This window comes from Rhamphochromis sp. 'chilingali' (genome assembly GCF_963969265.1).
Source record: "Rhamphochromis sp. 'chilingali' genome assembly, chromosome: 5".
Taxonomy (NCBI): domain Eukaryota; kingdom Metazoa; phylum Chordata; class Actinopteri; order Cichliformes; family Cichlidae; genus Rhamphochromis; species Rhamphochromis sp. 'chilingali'.
Window position 1 is genome coordinate 6,500,593 of NC_137932.1, and position 19,167 is coordinate 6,519,759.

General features: G+C 40.5%; 1 protein-coding gene across 1 annotated transcript; it reads left to right on the forward strand.

Moving 5' to 3' along the window:
• The first annotated feature begins 20 nt into the window (after window positions 1-20).
• On the forward strand, window positions 21-17,857 carry tmem200a (transmembrane protein 200A). The gene is made up of 5 exons (XM_080882494.1): window positions 21-783; window positions 12,015-12,152; window positions 12,378-12,595; window positions 12,673-12,836; window positions 13,436-17,857. The coding sequence occupies exons 2-5, from the start codon at window positions 12,022-12,024 to the stop codon at window positions 14,558-14,560; spliced, it is 1,638 nt and encodes a 545-aa protein (XP_080738620.1). The 5' UTR covers window positions 21-783; window positions 12,015-12,021; the 3' UTR covers window positions 14,561-17,857.
• The last annotated feature ends 1,310 nt before the right edge of the window (window positions 17,858-19,167 follow it).

The window sequence follows — 19,167 nt, forward strand, 5'->3', positions numbered from 1 at the left end:
TCCCTCTCCCTCCTCTTCCTCTCTCACTCGCTCACACATTCTCACAAGCCTATAGCGCTTTTAGAAGAAATGGTTGGAGCTGCCCCTTCTCTCTGCAAGTCAGCGGAATAAAACGCGCTCTACACTTTTCACCAATTTTCTTTACACGAAACTCCTTGCTTCTAAGACGTTTTTTTGGTTGTTTTTTAAAAAAATATATTTTCCTTCTCCCTCTTTACGCAAATTGAAGTTCTTTTTTTTTTTCGAAAACAAGGATACCGGGAGTTTTACGCATTACATCGAGCCAGTCGAAGGACGGGTATCATATCAGCTTCCTTTGCTGTCTTTTCTCACAAATAAAACAGAGTTCTCCGCTGGGGAATTACAACCACTTCGTTTAGGACTTTAAATAGGCAGAAAGGATTTTCCTTCAGTCGTAATTAGCGTGCCTCGCCACCCTCCTTGTCTCGTACTCTCGCGTACTCTCCATATGGCGTAAAACGTGCCTCGCGCAGGATAAAGTCATCAGAACTGGCACTTTGTAATATTTCAGTCTCACTTGGCGAACCACAGAAGCCTAACGACCATCGTCGTCTCCGTTAATAAGGAGCTTGGATGTCAGCAAATAGTACTGCCGCTTGGGAGTGGAACCGTCTCCTGTCATCTTCATTTTCTCCAGCATGGCATCTCACTGGAAGTAGCCTTCAAAGTGGAAGATGGCTTTTTACTGTCCCTAGGTTATAGCCTAATCCCTCCGCATGCCTAATGGCACACTGACGGTGAAAACTCGGCTTTTGTAAAAAGGTAAGAGCTTAGTTGTGGTTTAAACTCTTCAAGGGGAGACGTATTCAAGCAGATTTAAGCTGACAGTTTTACAGTCTCCCTTTTATTTACATGCATATTTTACAACGCTCAGTGTTAATATTTGAAGAATAAAAAGGTTTAACATCAGCCACAAGCCACCTGAAAGACTGATGAGTGGGGATACGTGTCATCTTACTATTATCATTTTTATGAGCTGTGCTAATCTTTGTGTGGTTTGTTTATTTGCTGTTTTATCTTGGAGGGAATCCTCTGATCATTTTACTGTGCCAAGGCTGAGATGATCCTTTGTTTAGGCCAGCCTGCTGTCTCTTGATTATCATTGGCCAACTGGTAGCCAAGAAAACGTGATGGCATGCATGTAAGCCTCCAAAGATGGATTAAAGATCATTAAAGGTCAAACAATTTTAGTGAGCCTATTGTCAGAAACCTTCAAGCAATATTAGGAGCACACAAAGATGTAACAGTAATATATGACTTTTAATGTCTTTACAAACATTTATGCAATAAACTAGCTCAGTGCTGCACAGTGCATGTGCACCAGAGGCTTCTTGTTTCCACATCACACTTGAGTAGGTGGAATACAGACCACGACTGGCTTCTAGTTATGATTTTACAGAGTCGTCTCATCTATACGCACGTTAAACTCGACTTTGAGGTGAACATAGAGAAATGTGATGATTGCCTTTTCATGGGCACATTTCTAAAGATTCAAAAGAAGAAGAATGTGGAGCACTTTAACAGGAGGTGCACCGTCACTGGTTTTATCGTGCAGCGTGAATGAAATGATTTTGAATTAAGAGTCAGCCTCACCTTGAGGGCCGTTTGAAGAACTAGGGTAACTCACTCAGCCAAATGGCTCATAATAAGACAAATTTAGCTGCCAAACACTTTGCAGAGAACTGGATCTGGGTTTAATTTGGGAATAATTAGGAAGTCGAGTGATGTGTTGGTTAATCCTCCGTCACAGATATCGTGCTAACCGGATAATCCTGTTTAAATACCCCCTTTGGTAGGTCAGCAGTTCCTTCAGTTTTTTCACTCCAAAGACCTCCTTGATGAAATAATAAGATCTTTTTGTGTGTGTGGAGAAGAACAAATTCTGGTTTGGGGTTGGAAAAAAATGTTAGTAATCAAATTAAGGAAAGCAACATCACAAATGAATTATTTCATGTTTCAGTCCAGTTTGTCCACCACTGCTGCAGGGCTGCTGGGGCCAGCTCGCGTCCCAGGATGAGTGTGGGTGACTGACTGACACTCAGAGCTGTGAGGAAGACAGAATGAGTCATTTTAATGGAATCAACAGGGGGCTCACTCCAGTTCATAAACACACAAACATGCACGCTCTTACGCCTGGCATAAGCATCTGATGATTCAATGCAAAACTTAATTCAATTAAGTAGAGAATTTATCACAGGAGGCAATGACACTGAGTCAGCGTGAAGGATATGTGCAAAAAAAGAGTTTAAAAAATAAAAGGAGTATGTATCATCAAAATAACGAGGGGAAAAAACAAGATGGTGAAGGGGGTGGATGATTTGACACTCCAGCACTCGCTTCAGAAAATGCACTGCCAAAAGGTCAGCGGGAAAACATAAAGGGACATATTCTCCAGACAGATGACTCACCCCCTGACCATGAGTCTGTAGGAGTGTGGCACTACACAAACACTCGTTTCTATCTGTTTTCCTCTTTTTTTCTCTTCTTCTTTTACTTCTGATAGTCTTATCTGTTCCCTTAAGAGCGCCAAGGAAACAGACATAAATCACAGCGGTCCTTTACATTGGAAAGCAGCAGCGCCAGATGCGATAAGGTTAATACGATTCAACAGGGTCTACACAAAGTCACCTCTGGCTGATTAGACCTCTGCGTGCACAGACTGACTTAACCCACACAGATCTCACTCCAGTGTGCTCTGTTGTACTTGTTAGGCTAGGAAACTTACATCATTTAATTTTTACTACCTTTAGGAGCTTGGTGACTCCCAACCAGGCTTGTTCACTTTAAATTTTCAGCAGTACAATGTTATATTCATATTGATGAGAAGTGTAAGAGTTGCCAATTACTGCATAACGTATTCTCATCTACAACTCGTGCTGTATTTTTCTGCACTATATCCAATCGTTGTAGAAATGTTACAACAAGCAGAGTATGTGACGCTGAAGTGGTTAAAAAAATGATCATGTCGCCAGTTTTTTTCCTTTTCTCACATAATGCTGATCTTGTCAGGGTTCATGTCGTTGTCACTGCTCTTGTTACTTACACCTACTAATTGGCCAAAGTGCCATGTAGCGGGTTCTGAGTTGGACAGCATGAGCTTTTCAAGGTAGGTGAAAAGCAGCAGACAAAAACAAATATTTTGTAGGACGTGCACCAGCACAATTTTTTTTAGATCTGCAGCTGATCGAGCAGATGTGGGGTGTGTTTCTGGAGCTGAGTGTGACCTCTGAACTTTCTGGAAAGGCAACTAGAGAACATGTCAGGAGTGAACAAAGTGGATTACTGAAACATCTGGCTGCATGAAAGAGATTTGTTCCCGTTGTGTATGCAGGGCACAGCATGCATAATCCATGTGTCTTCACTTTCACAGTCACTAAATGCCTGGAGAAGCAGAGAAGTCATCTGTAAGAGATCACACTAGCTAGTCCATATTACACTTGTACAGTGTTCTATAAAATACTACTATGTGCTCCTACCATAGCTAGCATAAAAGGTGGATGTAGTGACTGTGACATCACCCTCAACATGAGTTTCTGAAGCCACATTTTGAAACCTCGACATGAGTGTTTTGGTTTTGTTGCTATCGTGGTTGCAAACAATAGGATGTGATGAAGGGGGCAGGTCTGACTGTGAAGCCACACGCTTATTTAGCCAATATGACTTGTGATTGCCAATTCCGTAGCCATTGTAGGTATAGCACAGATAATTCAGTTTTTTTGAAACATGGTATCATCAAGATTTACAAACTGGATGCATTTTTTATTCAAAATAAACATAAGACATTCTCCCACTTAAATAGAACCAGAAATCTTTTTTGCAACCACATCTATCGCCATTTGGCGGCCTTCAGACACAATGCAAGCTCTTACAATTACAGTCAGTCAGTGTTTTGACTGCCAATGTGTTTTTGGAGCCAAATATTATCTTATATGAATGTGAAGGTGACATTTATACTAGGCAGCTTGATAAGTAAACACCATTCAGAAAATATAAGAGTGCAACACACAGACACACACATATCAACTATTTAGTGCAAAATTCCACTCACCTAGTGATGCGTGCAAATTTCTGGGATGGTCTGTACTGCACAGCAAGCCATAATGTTTTGACAGACAATCCATTAAAAATGCTCCAACAGGCTTAAAGAGCATGCGCGCGCACACACACATACACTGAAGAGGTGCAGTTTAATGACTGGCAGTAGTGGACGAAGCCTAGCAGAAACTAACTGGCTCCAGAGCCCGTGCCGGGACACCTATCAGTCAAGGCAGCCATGAACCTATGTCAATTATCCAGGTGACAAAAACAAAACTTCCCCTCAGTCAGAGTTGTTATGAGTTATGAGGAGGGAATTCATATTTTGCACCCGGCTGTAAATGTGCTTTGTAGATCTATAATTTTGGACATTGAGAGTCTGTGGAGCCAACCTCAAGTGGAAAATTTGTTATAGTTGTGCATCGTTCTTCCACCTCCCGAGGCACCTGTTTGTTAAATTAATAAATTGTGTAAACTGCTAATATGTCGTGTTTCTTCAGACTTAAATCATCCAATCAAATAAATGGCACCAAACAAGAGTTAATAGCAGAACAATCTGTTTGGCTTTGGCACAGAAAATTTGGCACATATTTAATGGGTGCAACCCCTATACTCAACTCTGCTCATGCATTTTATACTGTTTGTATAAGATTTATCGCCAAGAAACATTGTTACAGCATTGTTACATCAACCAAACGCAACATTTCCTTACTTTTTTGCTAAGTTTATACCCATCTTCATCCAGTCCAAGACGTTTTGGCTTCTATTTAGTGAGTGATCCTTATTGTGTTTTATTAAACTGTTGCTTAGCGCTAATCGGCTGATATCTGTGTTATATACAGTTTATGATAACAGCCTATTGACTCTGCTCGAGAGCAGAGGAGGATCTAACTTGAATGGGCAGAGCTACGAGAGAAGCAAATAAATTGGCAAGCAGTAAATTCATTCTTATCAAATTAAGTCAGTCTTTTTCACTCTTTCATGAATTACATTATTGTCACCATTAGCGTAGGTGTACAATGAATCTGAAGTGCTTTATTTTGACATGGGAATAAATAAAAAAAAACACAAAAAAAGCTTGATGGTATAATTGTTTAAGCTTTTTAAGCTAAAAGGACAGAACACAAAGATCTGATTTTGTTCACTTTTTTTGTTCTTAACTCCTGCAAGTTAATTTCCATCACGACTGGCTCGAGAGCATTAAGTGAACTACATTTTAATATTCTGAATACTAGCAAAACTATTAAAAAGTCATAATTATATTCACTGAATTAAAATAAAACCACGCTATTAAGTCGTGCTGGTGTGTTGTTTCCATGTTAGACTCTCAGCTCCATGCGATTATGGCAGATGACCTTAACTTCAGCAGCGGGGGGGGGGGGGGGGGGGGGGGCTTTGTCTGTCTCTGCATTTTCATGGCCTCAGTTAACCTCAGCAGAGAACTTTACGGCATAAACAAAAACAAATGACCAACTATAATTGTAACAGGAGACATGCAACATTGGATGCCAGATTTTCCCTCCCTAGCAAGCTCCATTTTTATCCTCCTGCTCATTCCTCTCTCGTTACATCTCTCCTTGCCTCTTTCCTTCGTACTCCATCTGTGTCCATATTCAAGTTCTTTCTCCATGACATGTCAGCGCACACTTCACTGCAGTGAGTCATTTGAAACAAACTTTCCTCAGCATGCTCAGAGTACAAAAAATAAAAAGTCTCTGGAGTTTGTTAAATGTAGATCAAAGTGTCTCCTGTAGTCGCTTACTCCCTGTCTCCTTCCTCTGGCTGTGTCTCCTTCCAGTCTCACATCTTTACTCTCCCTTCAGCTTCTCAGTTTCTCCTTCTATCCCACCTGTCATGTTCTCGTTCCTCTTCCACGCTGCATCATTTCCTCTCTAATGTGAGGATTTAGAGAAAGCTGGGTTGTAGAGCCTTAGTACAAATCGCATAAACAAGATGTAACTGAAACCCTGAAGGTAGCTGTGAAAAAAAAAAAGAAATATAGGTCTCCGGTGTGTCCCTTTCAGATTTAAAAGTCTCCAGCATCCTTTCCTTCCCTCCCCCTCTTAATCAAACCTCTTTCACGCAGAGGTAGAGGTGGAAACAACTTAAAGGTCAACAAGTCAAAACTGGCTTAAAATAATGCATGGGGAATGCCCCTGTGTTGATAGTACGCATGCTAATGATGCACCTGTCATCCCAGTGCACACAGCTGGCAGTTGCTATGGAAACGTGTCACCTAGCAGCAGCATATAGTTGCTATAGGGACAATATATCACGTGGCGTCACCTATAGATTAGCTGTTATCGACATTATCACGCTACAAAAAAAGGAGGTGTTACAATGTGCCGAGGGAACTCTCTGCCCTGAGAGATGTGATGCATCTATTTAAAACATCTCCAAATGCTTAAATAACTTCACAGAGAATGAGTTCGCTTCCTGAAAGGGTGGGGCAAATTGCTTTAATATGTTTTCATGCCTTACCGAAAGCACGCAAAGATAAACCTGCTGCAGCAATTTAGCAATTACTAAGGTGATCACACGAGGCCTGATTTATTATTAATTTTAGACCGATTTAGAGAACTGCCCAGCAAGGCAGCGGACTGGAAAAGAAGCAGCAGGTTTTTGCACAAGTTTTGTGTGTTTCATCACTGTTTAAGCAACAAGATCACAGTAAGTCTTTAAAATAGAAGAAGAAGGAGGACATGAACTGAATGCATGTGGCGAGCTCGATTACTGAATGCTAACTTTCATCTCTTTTGGTCACTGCACATGGAAAGCCTTTATGTGTCAGAGCCTGAGTGCATTCTCATTAGGCTGCTGGTGTTATCTGTGTGACAGCACTTCTTCTTTTCTGCTCCACTTGTTTTTTTTTGTTGATGTTGTTTTTTTTTTTTTTTTACTCCAGTCTTGTTAAAACTATGGATGCACTCAGCTTGTTTTCTTTTGCGGTCTTTTCACGGCTGTCAGGAAAAGCATTTTTACCCTCCTCTTGTTTTCGTCAGGCTTTTTTTTTTAATGCTCTTTCGATCACTCATCACCCCCACTTTGTCCCAGAACAGTTGTTCCCTTTTTTTGTCCCTCTGTGGTGAAAGCATGACTCAGTGTTGCACCTTACATGAACTGATGTAAATAAATATACTCCATCCTCATTCTTTTTCTGTTCTTGCATTCCTTTTGTCATCTATCCTCTACTTTCTACTCCTAACTCCAACTCTCGCTACCCTTCTTCTTTGCCACCGCCGTCCATTCTTTTTCCTCCTGGTTCGGTAAACCGAGGAAATCTCTCCCGTTGCTCTTGAAACATTTGTGTGGGTTCCTGTTTGACGCACACCGAGGAGCGAAGGGGAGAGAATCAGGGTGGGAGAGAGGCAGAGTGAGGGGGAGCACAGAAAACCTGAGAAAAGTGGCTGGTTGTGTTTGTCCTTGTGTGATTCACCATCTGTGGTGGAGAGCGCTCTCTTACAGCAGTTTTTTTTCAACCAATAAGATGATTGACATGAAAAATACATTAAAATGTGAGAAGGAGAAAAGAGGGTAGGAGGAGAGAACGTCTGGTCTTGTGTGTGATTCACAGTTACTTTGAATACTAAAAGCTTTGTCTGATTTTGAATATTAAATCTGACTTCATTGCTTTCAGATATGCAGAAGAAAAGAAAGGAAGGAAGGAAAGGAGGGAGGGATAGAGCGAAACAGGAAAGTGACCGAATAAAATTCAATTAAAATTAGATACAGATTAAAAATAGATCGACGAGGACAGAGGGTGGGAGGGAAGAGAGAGACAAACAAAGAGAGCGATAAGATGAGAAAGTAAGCTGGGGTGGAGAAAGAATGAAAGTAGGAGAAAGCAAACATTATTCAGGGTCACAACCAGAATGCATTAGCACACAGACAGCGGGTGAGAATGGAAGCGAGAGGGGGAGATTTACAGATTGTGCCTTCTTGGAAGAAAAAGGAAGACAGGATGGACACGTGGAAGCAAAAAAAAGAAAAGGGAAGGTCATTGGTGTATTATCATTCCCATGCTAAATCTGTGTGATCCTTTATATATACAGACATGTGCACATGCCCAAACCTGGGAACCAAATAACTTTGTAACACATGACTACACAGAACATGTGCCTATGGTACATAAAAGTAAGTAATACAGAAAGAATGACATCACATTTGTTCTAAGTCAGGCAACGGGTCATTAAAGTATTCTTTATATTCTTGTGAATATGCCTGTGATCATGAATTAATAAATACATAAGCGAGCATGTCTGATAGCACTCAGAAAGCAGAGAGAGAGGGCCATGCTAAAACTGACATTTCATGACATTTGTCTTATTATAATACGGTGACGTCAGCTGGAGCTGTTATTGGTCTATCATCACACAAAATTGGAAAATTATATCTTGAAAACTGTGGACACTAGACTGCTGACAAACAGGCAAATGGAACTGATTGCATACTCCCTGCCTTTGGGGGTAGAAGTGTTTCAAGTGCACCGTTATTAGTACAATCTACTCAGTGCTTTATACGTTTACACTAGACATTTGGCCTCAAGTTATTTGCTGGTAAGCTTGTTTGTGAAATGAAAGTTTATATTACTAAAGCTACTTTTGACTGCTCCCTTGCTGCAAAGGGTCACCACAGCAGCTAGCTTCCTGAACCATCCCTTAAGGGGATTTGTGTGTGTCTAGCTGGAATTGAACAAAGAGCCATATGCCTGCCAATCAAATGTGTTAACCTCTACACCATAAGATAATCTACCGTAGCTTTAAATGATTGTGTTGCACAACGTTAAGATCATCATTCATCAGTATCACAGCTGTTGTTTCTCCTGTTTAAAGGTTCCAGAAAAAGAGAAAACCAAAATGCAGCTAACTGGGGGAAGGTCCAAAACCCAAAGTGAGGACTCAGCGATGTAAACGGAGTACATAAGAGTCAGGAAAAATAAGTATGTGATGCAGCATGTGAGAACCCAGCTAAGGTTCAAAGACAACAAAACAAAACAAGAAAAATAGATTTAACCATTTTTGTTTATTTTTTCCATGAATTGTTAACTGAAAAACTGTGTAGAAACTGTTCAAAAAAAACCTACAGTCTTATTCAATATTGGAGACAATGAACTTGTGAAATATTGGAATGTCCAGTTGCTGCCAAAATTCATCATTGTATGGCTGTTTTTGTGCTCAGGTGGGTTAACAGCACATACAAGTCAAATGTATTATTTTTAAAAAGCCCTGTTTGGGATTATCTTCTCATGGACCGTCGCATACTTCCAGCACAGCTGCTAGTTTTAGATCACTCAATTGGAGTACAACTTTGTTACGTTGTCGTGGAGAAGCGAGGAGTCAAACCTGTGTGGCCAAAGAAGCAAAAAGCAGGTTCTTTTTTTCTTTCTGTTTTAAGTGCCGACACATTATGGCATGAACAGTAACACAGGTTCTGGATGTTGTTCTTCAAACATCAGGATGTTACAGCGGAGCTCTGCATTAATAGCTTCACAAATTCACATCGCACAACCTTGTGGGAAAGGCGAGTATGCTCCTGATCCTGCTCTTGACCTTATGTGCTTCCTTCAGGCGTGGACTATCTGTCCTCTTCAAGTAAAAAGTGGTGAAAACTAGGGGTGCAACGATACACAAAATTCACGGCTCGGTTCGATACTTTGGTGTCACGGTTCAATATTTTTTCAATACAAAAAAATGTTCATGCCTTTTTAATTTGTCATTTATTAAAATTATAAATATATATTTTAACTCAAAAGTACAGTTTTTAAATTTAATGTAAACAACAAAGTAATAAATCTATCTGATCGAGAAATCACTCATCTTTGGAAAAGAGAGTTTATTACAGAGAAAGGGCTCTTTCCAAAATAAAAGCTACACTATACGCTTCTTCTGGGGTATATTCTCAGCAGCATATTAAACATATCAGGTCCCCATAAGGAGAATCATGTGCTAATGGCTGTCTAAATGACTCGGGTAAAGTTTGTAGCATGTGTGCTTGTTGTTTTTGTCTTTGCACTAGGATGATGTCGGCGTAAATGTGCAGTCATATTCATTGTGTTCCCACTAGTGCTGTCAGCGTTAATCTCGTTAAAATGACATTAACCCCATAACGCGGCAAATTTCCGTTAACAAGTTACCGCGGATCGCCCCGTGCGTAGGGCTGGACGGCGTCAACACGTTAACAAGCTAACTGCGCTAACGCACTAGTTCCCACCAATTGAGCATTGCCTGGCAAATCCGACATACTGTTTTACTTTTGTCCATGACGCGCTTACCATCAGGGTCATGCTTCACATGAAAACCAAGATAGTTCCAAAGGCCACATCTGAATGAGGGTGGGGGAGGTTCAATTTGCCATGTTGCAACGAGCTTAGCTTCTGTCTTGCTAGCTTGGATCTGCGCTCGACAGAGCAGCCTAGGCGGAGTAGTCGAATGCAGATCCACTGAACACTCAACACAAAATTTTGTATTGTTTGATACACATGCGTACCGAACCGAAAGCACTGTATCGAACGGTTCGATATCGATACGAGTATTGTTGCACCCCTAGTGAAAACGTTGGGTCTTGCAGGGAGACTTAATTATGAGCAGCAGCAGTGGGCCTCCATACTAAGCATGGGTCAGTTTGAAAGACAAGTTGATGCTTTTTTTTTCTCTGTGCAAGTTTGAGGATGTGAGTTCCTGAAAGCAGTCTGGAGGCGCTTGAGAGGGCAGGATGATACTCAGAACTTTGATCACACTTCACATAAACTGGGTGATTGACCTACTGATTACCTTTGGGGGCTGTAGTCTGATAGAAAACCCTATAAACATCACAAATAAAATTAGCAGGAGAAAACCAGCGGTTGTTCGCTGCCAATTTTTACAGGGCTCGCTCTGAACTGCTGAGCTGTTTTCACATTTTCATCTGAAATTTGCATTTAAATTCAGTACCAAGGTCACTCAGCAACAAATTCAGTCAATGTAATCCTCTTCATGCGCAACAGGACAATGCTAATGTTCATGTGAGGTCAGATTAACAGTCATTTAGACCCAAATGAGTGCTTTCAAAATAAACCTGTGTTTGTTTAAGCCCCCTTCCTTTAATAACAATAATAGATGTATGAGCAGCTGGTGAGCCCAGAGACCATGATTCATTCGAATGTTATGACAGAATTGAGGCGATGTATTTTATTAAAATCTATAACAGCTTTTTAAAAAAATGCAAATAACGACAGGAGAAAAAAACAATAAACATGCAAAAGCAATAAATACAGGATGTGAATCAGAATGAAACACACTACCCAAGACTCAAATCACAAGCCAAGTATGCTTTTGGGGTTTGTTTCCTTTACATCCTGCAAGCATCCTGCAGGCCTGAATGTACAGCTTCATGTGCATGCACACTTGCACACTTGTCCCCATGATCGTCCTGAAGACTGACAACAGGCAGCCGAACAAAACATGAGCAGAGCAGGCTGTTGTGCTGCTTGGTGTGCTTACATCTGTATCACTGCTAGGCTCTAAAGAGTATTTCTGGGACTTGGAAAGATGCTAAAACACGCTTTCGTCATGACACACTTTCCCCGTTAGCAAAAAAATAAATAAAACAGCTTTGAAAAAGTGCATGAGGTGACACATCAGCTTTAAATCACACAAACAGAGCTGTGATCTGCACAACTGTGGGAGACGGTGTGCTACTGACTATTACGTGTCTTACACATCATATATTAGGACTACCTGGGAGACTGTGACTATGCTGAAACACATGTGCATCTGTGTTTTGATACAGTTGTGTTTTTTCCTCACTGTGACTATACTGTGCATACCTATGCCAAATACATCTTTTTTTAGCAGCAGCATCTTGTAATTGTATGCACCAAGGCCCTAACAATCTCTTAGCAACAAACTGTAAACCAGTAATGTGGATGCTGATTAGGCAGTAGAATTTAAAAGTCATTAACTCCTAATTTGTGTCTGCAGGTGAAGAATGACTGCAGCGGCAGGTGTGCTAACAGGCTTGGCCAAGCTAAAGCGCCAGGACTCTGCTCGCTCTCAGCATCGGCCCGTACCACCGACATCGCCGGGCCTGGGACACGCCGCCCCCGAGGCCGCTCCTAGGTGATTGTCATGTGCATTCATTTTAACACAGTAGACAGAACTATAAATTAGCCTTTTAAATTGCTGCCTCTGCAGCAGGAAAGAGGATATTGTCACAAAAGCTAATGTGTGTTGGTGAAATTGCTTCTGCAGTCTCTGAAAATTTGCTGTATTTGTTACCCATTGCTGTTAAACTGTTACCTCCAAAAATCCGTTTGTGTTTTCTTGCCATCCTTTTTTTTTTAGGAAGAGGAAGAGGCGCACCGATGTCGTAGTGGTGCGAGGTAGACTCCGTCTCTACTCTGCATCTGGGTTTTTCCTCCTTCTGGGACTAATCATCTTGGCCATAGGGATTGGCATGGCGACGCTAGGTTACTGGCCTCACAGTAAAGCCATCCTCGCTGGAGGAGGAACTGGAGTCAAGACAGAAAAGGATGCAGCCAATGCGAGCCACAATGGGCAAGGTGAAGAAGGGTGACTAGAAACCTGCTGGCAAAAGTTTGTTCCTCTCATGGCTCATCTCGCTGTTTTGTGGTTTTAGGTACACCTTCCAAGGAGACTGAGAGCGCTCTGATGCGATTCCTAGAACAGCATCTTCACTCTGAGAGGATGAAGATGCTTGGGCCCTTCACCATGGGCATTGGGATTTTTATTTTCATCTGTGCTAATGCAATACTTCACGAAAACAGAGACAGGGAAACCAAGGTAAGGCTGAAATCATCGCTTCAGGATGCGCACAGTCGAAATACTCAAACACTGTATGGGAAACAAAGAAGTTGGAAGGTTTTTGTGGGTAATGCAACTTTAGTTTTTGCATAATCTGCTTCAAAAGTAGGTTCTTTAGCAATATTTCCATCAAATGTTTCTAAATTTAAAAGCCAGAACTTGTAGTTAATATTTCTTCCCTGTCACTGATTCTTGTTTCTGTCCCTCCTCCACTCTCTACAAAATAAAGGGCATGTACACTCTAGTCATCCATATTCATCATCTCCATAACATGCAGATCAGACTTCTCCCAGTCTCCTTCCACCTTTAGCTCTGCAATTTTCCCTCTGATTAAATTCACTCTGTTTCCATGCTCTCTTCTTCTCTCCTTTGATTCAATTATCCCTCTCCTTCTCCCTTCCCTTTACTGGTAATCCTTGTGAGAAACATGTCCCCCAAGGCCACACGGTGGCAATGTGCACAAATTTAAAACTACAGGGAGATAATGTGTTTTAATGAAACGCTTCAAATATTTTCAGGTAATCTAAAATAAATGCTGCTGCTTCTACTTCTGCTAATACGATTTTCATTTGCTGTAGATCATCCATATGAGAGACATGTACTCCACAGTCATCGATATCCACCGCCTCAGGCAGAAAGAGCAAAAGCAACACCAACACCGGAACAGCACCTGTGTGAGAGAAGTCGGAGAGCTTCGAGTCTTCGGCTGCGATACTGCCGCACGGTTAGCCAGCAACTCTCTCCTAGCTTTCTCTCGTGCTGGAAGCATTGCCGGAGGAGGGAGAGGTTCTACAGAAGAGGAGGAGGTGTTGTTAGGGGATGAGGAGTATCACAGACGTAGAGAACAGGCTAAGATGGATTGTAACTTTGCAGGGCTATTGGCACCCCTCTATAAGGATCGCCCATTTTGTGGCCCCGGGGTCGGGCTGGTTCATTCGGATTCCATGCGTCACCAGTGGTCAGCGGATGGAGATGGAGAGAGGGGAGGACACCATGCACGCTCTATTGTCTCCTCCTCTATCTCTGCATTTACACTCCCTGTTATAAAACTCAACAACTGTGTTATTGATGAGCCGGAGATGGAGGCAATAACTGAAGAGGACAGAGGAGGAGAGAGAAGAGAAGGAGAGAGGTCGCAGCCTCTGACCTCTGTGGAGTCTCTGGTGGTTCCCGTGGCATCCGTTGCCAAGGCCTCCAAACCACCGGGCCTACACAGGAGTAACTCCGCCTCCTCCTCATCCCGCTGCTCCTCCTTATCCTCGTCCTCCCTCTCCCCTGCTCCCTCCTCTACCTCAGGCTGCTGGCTTTCCCCGGGAGCAGCAAAGAGTGACTTTGGCTCCAACTCCTCTCTGCACATGCTCAACAGCCATTCCAAATCTCTGGACTTGGAGCGCAGACCGAGTATGCTTAGCGTAAACCCAGAGCAGCGGAAGCACCCCAGCTGGCCCCGACTTGACCGCAGCAACAGCAGCCGTAGTAACAGCGGCAGTCGGGGCAGCACCAAAGGGTACAAGCGGCTGGAGGACAGAGAAGAACAAGGAGATCGGCTCTTGGAGGTGTCACAGTCTGTGGCAGAGAGGCGCGACTATAGTAAGCGCGAGAAGCTGCTAATGATATCCAGGTCGCATAATAACCTGAGCTTTGAGCATGATGAGTTTAATAGCAGCACACTGAAGAGAGGCAGCTCTGAGACTCGGTTCTGATCGCACTGAACTAGAGGTTGATGACAGTTCTGTCCTGTTCTGTAAATTGCCCTCCACACAGTATGAATGTACAGCTTGTGCTGGAGGAAACTGACAAGTTTAATGGCTACACTGTGCAGAGAGGAAACTCAAGCAGTTTCAAGAAAGCCTGTTTTTATGAGCAGCAGGTTGTAGAGTAATGGAACAACTTGCACTGTGAAAGAGTTCAGGTCTATTGTCAGTCAGACACAATGGGTCTACTGCATTAGGGTGACATTAGTTGATCTACGACAGTGATTCCTAATCCAGGGCACATCTGCGGTAGGTTAGCCAAGGAGTATATGAAAAGACTAGCTCAGCTGTTACCATTAAATAAAAGAATTAGTGGACCTGAGGAACTTTAGGCAGTGAAGGGAAAACTTCGAATAAGTAGAAATGTTTACAAAAGATAAAATGGTTAAAAGTGATTGAAAGTGGATAACTCGCTAAGTGAGTAGTAGCGAGTAGTAATAGTTGGAACTATTAGCCAACAGCATGCACAAAGAAATGATGTTATGAGCTAAACAGGATGGATAACAAGCTGAAATACTGTACAGTAGCTAGCTAAATTCATAAATGTTGTCAATTATTTTGCTGATGCTACTAAATTCTCATCTTTCAGTATTGATTAATCCAATGAAATATCAATACAAAAGTAGGCTGAAAGAATTTGAATTGTTACCTTAACATAAAAGTAAGATTGCTAGCCATATAAATAAATAGGGGAAATTGGTCAATTGTCTGTGAAAATACTGGATAAATGATTAAAATAGTCATCTAATAGTCCTGGACTAATCATTGAGAAATTTGAACATGAAGGGTTTAACCAAGGAAGAGTTTTTTCAGTCCAGAGGGGTGAACTACAATGTGAGATTAATGGGTTAGCAAGCGATGTTAAGATAAAAGTCAGAGTATTCTGTGTCATGACTTTTACCTGGATAAATCACCATGGTTACTTGTGCTAAATCACCATGGTTACTTATGCTGAACACAAAACTTATTTTGTTTTGTTAGGACAGCTAAGGCAAAGAAAGCCTGACTGGGTTGAACATCCTGTGTAGTATACTCCTCAGGACTGTTGGGATATGTAAGATGAAAAAGGTTGGATAAATGAAAAAAGCTCATTTGCATTAATGAGCTTGAAAGTCTATATTTGGTATGAGCACCATTATTCATCACACAGCCTGAACTCTTTTAGGCATGTTTTGTTATTATATCTTTAAATTGTGTTCAGGAATAGTTCTCCAGGCTCCTTTAGGGATATTCAAAGATCTTCTTTGGATGTTGGCTGCCTTTCATTGTGCTCTTTGTCAAGATGATCCCGCTCTGTTTCAATAATGTTGATGTCCGGGCTCTGGGGAGGCCAATCCATGACTGATAGTGTTTCACTGTGTATTTTTCCATCCATATATGCTTTAAGAGCACTGCATTGGCAGTGTGTTTGGGGTCATTGTCATGCTGAAAACTTAAGCTGTTGCCAATCAGATGCTTTCCCGAAGGCATTGCATGGTGGATCTAAATCGGATCATACTTTTCTGAATTCTTAAATCAATCAGTGTTGACGAGATCCCAACTCCACTGGCAGAAATGCAGCCCCAAACCAAAACAGACCCTCAATTGTGTACAGATGGCTGTAGACGTTCACTGTTCTGCATGCTGATGACAATTTGAAGCAGCACATTTTACATATGTCTTAACTACTCCATAAGACCTGTTACCATTGATTTGTCTTCCTCTTGTCCAGTTTCCAAGAATCCTTTAAGGATATACTGCACACCATGCTGAGATATGCCGAGTTTCTAGCTAATACTATTAATATTTCTGCACAAATACTATTTTATGCCTGTCAAACTGTGATATCTTTGACATTCCTCATAGACTAAAGGAATGGGAACAAATGATGCGTTTTTGTGACAGGGTGCTAGCGATACAATGTGAAATTGGTTCTTTGCTAAGTTGTTTGTTATGTATGGAAACAACACTGACTACTCCCTTGAGTTAGGTGCCTTTTTTATGCTTAAATTATTCATATGTCAGTGTTAAGCAGCTTAACTTACAACCAAGAAGTAATGGTCAGGTACAAGGACTGGACTAAAAAATAAAAAGCAGCCAATGTCCAAAGAAATGAGAATTGCTCATGACCACTTATTAATTACAAAAAAGTCCTCCTCAAGGGATTAATAATTTTTTTATATATTTTATATTCCCCTTGCTATAAGAGCTGTTTAACACCCAAATTTCTCATCCATGGGATAATAAAGGTTTATTCTAATAAAATACATCACATCAGTCTGCTTAATATCATATTCAGAAATCATTTCTGAAGTTTTACCATCACTGAGACAATATAACCAGCACTGCTACATAAGGTTTTTTACATATAAATTACCTGTTGCACAAAGGGTCCCATAAGACGAAGGAAGTTACTACAATGCCAGTGGGCTCTGCAACAGAGATATAAATCAAATAAAGATAGTAGCCAGGGAAATACAACAAAGAAGTCATGATGTCCTGCAGTATTACAGTCCATCTCTAAACTAGAAATAAAAACCTCAGTCTATGGCTCTGCTACAGGCATTTCAAGGTTATTTTTACAAAATTAATGTAATGGATATCATTCAGGATATTCAGTCATACAGTTATCTTTCTGTGTACTATCATAAAACTGAGTGTATGAGAAAACCATGGTTCATCTGGTGCATCAGCCACAGTATTTTTTTCAGTCAAAACAGAAGGTATACTTATAACAACCATTAGTTATTTCTGATCAACAATCAAAAATAAGTTAATGTTTGTCTATATCTAAAAATCTCTAATTAGGATAACAGAGACAATTTGACTCTTTCTGTATCTGATTTATTATTGAATAAATGTTTGAACCTGTATAAAAAATAGTTCTCGGTATTAGAACAATTGAACCCACATTTATTTATCTTGTGCTGTCTTTATAAAACCAGAGATCTGTATCATTCAAGTGTTGTTTCCTTTTATTTGATCACATTTTTATGATGGTTTGTTTTGAGGAATTCCTGTTCTTGGATATCTAATTGAGTTTACATGAATTTGCATTCATATTGTTCAATGGTTTTGGTTTGTTAGTGACCTCTGATCCTTCTGAACACTTGTGTAAATCTCTTTAGGAAACTTGCCTCAGCTGTTTATTCACAACTAGTAGCTTGCAATTTCAGTCAATAATACCCTTCTTTCTCCTTTCATTTTAGCGAACGTTTCATTATAGCTTATGTTTTTGGTAGCAGATGCCTGTGTCAGCCTGTTTGTAAACACAATACCTCGAAAGGTTTAGAATTAATTCTAATAAAACTTGTAGGGGTGTAGAGTGGGGTCATGTTAACAATCCATTAAAATTTGACTCATATCCACCGAGGTCTTCAAGGTCAACGTAATAATTTATCGGTCAAAAATAGACAAAAAGCCTTATAACTTAGAAACTGATATATTGTCAACATGTAAAAAATATTGTGAGATTTAAAATATCATGACACACGTGACCTCTGACCTCTCCTTCAAGGTCAATAGACTGATTTGTCAAGAAAAAGTTGTCTTGGGATACTATTTGAGAATAGTTGATTAATTTTATTATGAATTTTGAAGTTTAAATACATAGCAATTTGAATACATTTACAATGTTCTTGAATAATTTACTAAACTAAGAAAATATTATAAATAAGCTAAAATATTTAATATATCATTTGATATTCATTACTAAGCATTTAAAGACTTTTTTTCATTTTTAAAAAATGAAATAAATGCTGCACATTTCATACAAAATAATTATACTCAAAACTGTGTCAGGTATGTTAAAATGGATTCAACAGGGCAAATAACAAAATCCTGCCCTTTGTGCTTGTTTTTACTGCACTATAAAGTATGTTTAATGAGAACATGTTGGCATGGGGTACAAAATCAGTGTATACAAAAAACAGTGATACTATTCCTTAAAAAGGTAATTCACACAGAGAGTCAGCTGCATTGGCAGAGGTCTGCATTCTTGAAGTGCTTCTTGTTTATCATGTTATCTAACTATTTTAAAAGTTTAACCACTAACAACGTAATATAATGTATACTTTTATTAATCCCCTTAGGGAAATGAGTCCTCTGCATTTAACCCATTTACTCAGTGAAGCAGTGGGCTGCCACCAATCCAGCACCCGGGGAGCAGTATGTTGGGACAGTACCTTGCTCGGGGGTACCTCAGGGTAGCCGTTCAGTGGATTCGAACCCCTGGCCTTCTGATCATGGGGCGACCACTATATTAACTTTTTGCTGTACTATCAGTATTGACATTTATAACTAAAACTTAAACATAGTTTGTCACCCTGAGGGCACTTTGCAATTTCCCTTTTGGCAACACAGGTTTGGAAGCCACAAACACAATCAGCTGCTCCTAGAAGAGTTGGGAAGAGCATAAACAAACAAATAAGTAAATAAACACCTACATATAACAAATGTTAAGGAAATATGTTTCAATTTCGTGTATCTGAAAGACAAAAAAGTATCACCAAATATTGGTAAATATCTAAATGTCATCCTATTTCGATCAGGCACTATTAGATTATTTTGCAATTTCT